This window comes from Apaloderma vittatum, unplaced genomic scaffold (genome assembly GCF_000703405.1).
Source record: "Apaloderma vittatum isolate BGI_N311 unplaced genomic scaffold, ASM70340v1 scaffold21274, whole genome shotgun sequence".
NCBI lineage: Eukaryota > Metazoa > Chordata > Aves > Trogoniformes > Trogonidae > Apaloderma > Apaloderma vittatum.
Window position 1 is genome coordinate 42599 of NW_009712397.1, and position 6000 is coordinate 48598.

The 6000-nt window shown below is 35.5% G+C and overlaps 1 protein-coding gene across 1 annotated transcript in view; it reads left to right on the forward strand.

Annotated features, from left to right (window-relative positions):
• The window catches only part of EPS15 (epidermal growth factor receptor pathway substrate 15), a 42286-nt gene extending 36498 nt beyond the window's left edge, over positions 1 to 5788 (forward strand). The window contains exons 22-25 of the mRNA XM_009867972.1: positions 551 to 713; positions 2912 to 3094; positions 3615 to 3682; positions 4961 to 5788. Coding sequence (XP_009866274.1) covers positions 551 to 713; positions 2912 to 3094; positions 3615 to 3682; positions 4961 to 5107 — 561 coding nt within the window. The 3' untranslated portion in view covers positions 5108 to 5788. The remainder of the gene's footprint in view (positions 1 to 550; positions 714 to 2911; positions 3095 to 3614; positions 3683 to 4960) is intronic.
• The last annotated feature ends 212 nt before the right edge of the window (positions 5789 to 6000 follow it).

Consider the following 6000-nt stretch of genomic DNA (forward strand, 5'->3'; position numbering starts at 1 on the left):
GTGAAGCTACTGCTAATCACAGAAAATGCAGGAAACTCTGCAGTGACAAGTCATAGCTTTCTCTACCAAGAGTTTCGCAGAAATACAGAATTGTTAAGGCTGGAAAAGACCTCTGAGATCATCAAGTCCAGCCTATGACTCAACAGTTTCATTACAGTTCTGACACTACTAAAAATTTATAATGTCTGACTTTCTTGAAAAAAAGGTCTGTATAGTAAATTATTGTGCAATTCCACTGTGAAAAATGCAATGTAATCTTTATGGCTTTATAAGTATTTTCTCCATGTTTTAAGTGATTTTTTTTTTTAATTCAGTGAGTTTAACTTTTGTATGTTTAACTGCATTCAACTTTATATTCCTGTACACACAAACAATTCCTGTTTTTTCTTTCTTTTCAGTCTTCTGGTGTGTGTATGATATGTGTAAAACCAAAGTATTTTCTTTTTTTCTTAGTCCATACATTCAATTCTAAATAAATATCACTCTATGGAAAAGAAAGTATAGTAGAATTGCACTGAAAATGTGTATGTTGCTGTTTAATTTGTTGCAGGCCAATAACGAAGATCCCTTTAGCTCTTCCGTATCAGGTTCTGTCAACAGTGTGGTCATAACTAAAAACTTATTTGAGGAGCCACCAGCTAAAAATGAGGATGTTCCTCCTGCACTGCCCCCTAAAACAGGAACTCCTACAAGGCCCTGTCCACCACCACCTGGTAAGAGCTGCCACTGAGATGTTCATTATTAGCTTCTTTGATATTGGCAGTGGGACAGTAATTGAGGTCAGTAGTGGCAAAGCTCGCCAGTGGAACCGTGAGCAACCCAGGTTCCCTATGTTGTTTTCTGTTCAGTGACAGCTGAGTCCTCTGGTCTACTCCATGACACAAACCAGTCTGCTGTCCAGAAAAGGCTGTGAATATCAAAGATAACAACACTTTCTTGTGGTTGCAAAAGTCCATATTACAACAGACTTCTTACTCCTTTTTTGTCATAGACTCAAAAAATATATTACTAGTATTCCTTTGTAAGTTTCTGTCCTTTGTTTCGTTTTCTTTAAAAACTCTCCTCAATAATTTTTTTTTTTACCATTACACCATATGGATGCATCTTAAGGTGTTTTGGAACACTAGCATAAAAGCTAAACATGTATTCATCTTTTTCCTCAAAAGGAGGGGAACACAGTAAATGCAGGAGTATTAAACAGCTGAGTTTAAACCTTAGGATTAATGTCTAATTCTGATGTGAGATCTGGCTCATGCTTGTGCCTTGCAAGTGATTAATTTCAGTGTAAATAGCATTAAAACAGTTGGAGTGACACATGATGATAAACTGAATGTTTGATAATGTTTCCTTTTATGATTGTCCTTACTTAAAAATCAACTTCTGACATCACTGTATAGGATTGGCTGACATGGTGAACAGATTCAATCTTAGAATGCAAGCTCCTAGTGGCAGAACAGCAGCATCCTTTCCAAAAGATGACTAGAAAAAAAGTAGCCTGTTTCAATTAGCATGTATTAAGAATGATACTGTGGTTATCTTGATAACTATTCCAAATAAATAATTTTCCTGGTGGAAATAAAAAAATCACGAAGCTTAAATGTATTTGGTTTTAATTACTTCTTTGGTCTGATGTCCCAAAAAGTTTCTTGTAATTCTTCGCGCTACTGGAAAGTGTGCAGTAGGGCTCTTTGCTTTCCTCTGCAATCTGTTGCCTTTCTAGATATTGCTAAGCATGCAAATTTCATTTTTTTGGGGGGGCAGATTTGGAGATTGTGTACTTCATATTCTTATACTTAATAATCCTTCCTGTGTAGAAACCAAATTCCTTAGATACCATTTGAAGGGGCTTCCCCACATTATTGAACAAATAGATGTGCAGTGTTTACCAGTAATAGAACTTGATCAGTGAGTGTGAGCTATCATGGCAGGGTTATCTGCAAAGTTTCTAAATAAATCATATATTCCCGAGGGGGTATGCTCTAAATCATGGCCAAATGAGACTCTCTTTTGGTCTATGAAAGACTTTTTTTACTAACTTGTGACAGTGATGAGGAAGATAATAAGTCCTTTGGCTCAGTTCTGCAGTTTTAGATTAAAACAGCCACAGAGGCAAGTTCCAAAATACAACCATTGTAATTGTCGAACCACTTGCAGAAGCTGGTAGTTGAATTCAAGAAACTGCAATGAAACCTTTTGTGGAAGCAGTTACATATGGAGAGAATGGTGGGATGAAATTCAGCTCAGCTGTTCTTTGAAGTATTTAGGTTAATGTCCCCAGAGGTGTTGCAAGCTGGCTGGGGTTAAGCTGAAAAAAGAACAAGATAAGTGGGGGCTTGTGCCCGATGCTGTTATATCTGCAGCCGCTTAGGAAAGGATTAACAAAACAGTTAGTCCTGCGATTGCTTATCATACTCCTTTGTTCTGTTAGTTTAAAAGCTACAAAAATTCCAGGTATTAGTGAGGTGAGAGGACATGGTATTTGGAAGTCTCTCAACTATATTTCTGGTCTTTGAATGAAGTTGTGTTAACTTGATCCAAACAAATAATGCAAGAGCCTTGCTTGAATTATCATGGACAGTTCCTAAGCAGAATAAAAAAAAGTACTGTGCTGGTAGAGTAGGGGCTCAGAACTGTTAGAAATTCTCTTCCCAAAACAGTTAATTACTACATAATGGTGTTCTTGAATCATTAACATATACATGTGTTCCTATTTATCTGATTACCCTTTATGAAACTATGGACCATGCTCTCATTTTTTAAATTGGCAACCTTCCTCTGAAGTCATTGCAACTCCACTAGTTTACTAGATGAGGTTGCATTCCAAGTAGCTTTTGAATCTGTTTTTTTTTAACTCTTTTGGCATGTTATTACCTGCGATCTTAAATTCATTTTAAATTCATTTTAATCTAAGGGAAAAGACCTATCAATCAAATAGACTCTTCAGATTCCTTTAAACCGAGCGATCCATTTCAGCCTTTCCCCACCCCAGACATTCCCAAAGAACAAGAAGCAGATCTATTCTGTGATCCATTTGCTCCCACCAGCATCAGTAAAGAGGCTGACCCCAACAATTTTGCAAACTTCAGTACTGTGAGTAAACACTTTTTACATTTATTTCAGTATAATGACAGCTTTGAATTGTTCACACTGAAGTCTTCAGTCTAATTTAAAATATTAAAACATATCCCATGTACAAAAGGGATATCACTTCCAGTTAAAACAGTATTTACATTTAGTTTACAGCTGAAGCAGTCCCAAAACAAATGCTACAAAATGTTGTAGTTAATGTTTAAATTGTATTTTTTATGTGATTTTTTTTCCATGGAGGCCTCCCAGATTTTAGAAAGCAATTTAAAAATACCTGTGTTCTAGAGATTATCCATTTTATCAGAGTATGCAGCAGATTCAAATTGTGTATCTATAACAAGCACGCTGTTAGCTATCCAATTAAAAATAAAACAAAAGGTGTGATTTTAATTTAGCTGTCACTGAACTTTTTGGTTATAATTTCAATGTACTGAAATATTGATAAACAGCCTCATAACAGTGTATGTTAATAAATATAATTTGGTGAGTTTTGAATGGCTAGTAAATTCCAGACTTATGTAATGAAGTGTCTCTTTATAACCAAAATCCATTTCATAGAAGTCGTGGTGTGCAAGCAGTAGAAGCAAATCTCAAGGTTTGTGCCTGCCTATACGTATTTTTTTTCTCTTTTGAGCTTTTGCAAACAGGAGTTTTGAAAGGCGTCATCTCACTTGCAAGCTGGTTGCCTGTTAAATGCAATTTGAGTTTACAGTATCGTGATCATACTGCTTTGCTTTATTTTCAAGCCTAATAAACTATGTGCTTGATTGAAGTAAACTGAGGACTGATAGGCTCTCAGAATTGATTTGCACTGGTTGGTGTGTCTTGTGGCATGACAAGTTCTGAAATGCTGCCACTGATCACTTAGAGGGACTGAGAACCCAGTTTGCAGGAGAGAATCTGAAATGTGGAGGAGAAAGCAAAAATGTTCAGTATCCTTATGAAGGAAGAGCATTCTCTTCCAGCTGCAATTACTGAAAATACTAAGTGAATGAAGAGGAAAACTCAAGCTTTTCTACATTTATTTCCCAAAGGAGAAACTAGCTGGTGTATATTATGATAACCCTTTCAGACTTAACACTGGGACATTCATGAAGACGTAGGCTTCACCTATTTCTTAGCTCTTCCGCTCTTCTGCATGCTGACTAGAAACAAACTAGCATAATCTTTTATATTTAAGATAATGCCCTTAACTGTTTCCGATTTGTAATCATTGTACCACAGAAATTTAGGTTTCACATCAATGTACGTGGAAAGAGCCTGTTCTTTTTCTTTTTTTCCTCCTGTATCACACTGACCTTTCTCTATATTACTATATTACTACTAGGCTTCTAACTCAATGGTTACCTTATTATTTTGCTGCTTCTTGGCAAAAGTATCTTTCACCTGCACAATTAAAGTCAGTCATTCTACAGCTAATTTTTGCAGTCATTGTCACCTCAAAAAATCAACCCTAATCAAAGTAGGGTGAATCAGGATGTCCCACAGTATGAATAGGGCTGTATTCTGCAAAACGTTCTCTTGATTTATTCAAAGTTTTTCCTGTCTAGACTAGGTTTTATCCAAAATAGTTTGAATTTAAATTATAGCACTTTCTGCTCAGTAACTTTTTTTGAAACTTAATTCTGAAACTTGAAACATGGTGTATTTCATTAAAATACATCAGTTGGGTGGCTTCAGTGCAGTTCTTAATAGTTCAGTCTTAGGCTAAGCTAATCTTAATAGTGTATTAAAATTAAAAAGCAAGTCATATTTGAAGACTAGAATATACACAATATTTTGAGAAACTAATTGTCCCTTAAGCCAAGAACTTGGACACTATTAGTTATCATTGTATTATTAATCTGGTTTATTTTGTCTTTTCAAAATGCAGTATTCTACTGAGGAAGACATGATTGAATGGGCTAAGAGGGAAAGTGAGAGAGAAGAGAAAGAAAGATTGGCGAGACTAAAACAGCAAGAGCAAGAAGACTTGGAACTGGCTATTGCACTCAGTAAATCTGAAATATCAGAAGCATGAAGTTTAGAATAAGATTTTTGTCCTGCATCAACTGTTTTGTCCCTTTTCCTGAATACCTAACCTATTAAAATGTTAATCAGAAAATACATATATACCAGAAAGGTTTTAAATTTCTGAAAGTGGTGTGAATGTTTCTGCTAAATTCAGTCCTTTTAGTTGTTTGAATAACTGTTAAGTTTAGCATTCAATTTCTCTCAAGTTTTCAGGAGAACAAAGTACTTTTTCCAGCTGTGAGCAAATCAGTTTAAAATACAAATAGTGTGATTGTAGTTTGACTGTAATCTGTCAGCATTTGGTAATTGAGCATAAAGCGAACAGAGCAATTATTCTGCCGTGGCTGACTGTCTCCCTTCAAGCAGTTAGTCAGTCACTTGAAACCTTTCATCCTTTTAAAGAGATTTTAGTAATGCCAGAGTTGTGGAGTGCTTTATTTTATATATATGCGTATGGATTTTTCTCTTCATTGAAGATTCTACGTTTGGCTTTGAAATAGCAATCTTCATGGAGTCCAAGTCAGAAAGAGTGCATCCTTCTGAAACCTTTAATGCTTTTCTCGCATGGTCGTGGGTTTTAAGACAGACCTGTTATTTTGTTTTATGAAGCAAGTAGGTTGAAAATTCATGTGCGTTTGCTGTTGGCCAAGATGACCGTCAAACTATGAGACCCCACTGCTATTTGAGCCACTTTTGCCTGTGAAATCTGCAGCTGAACTGGCAAGTTAATAAGTTCAATTTGAAATAGGATTGAGAATAGAAAAAAAACCAAAACAGGTAGTCTGATTTTTTTTTTTTTTTTAAAAAAATTTTTAACCACAGTTGTTTTCTGTATATGTAATTTATTTAATGCCAACTGATAGTTGCACCTTAAACTGAATGATTTCTTTATGGTCACTG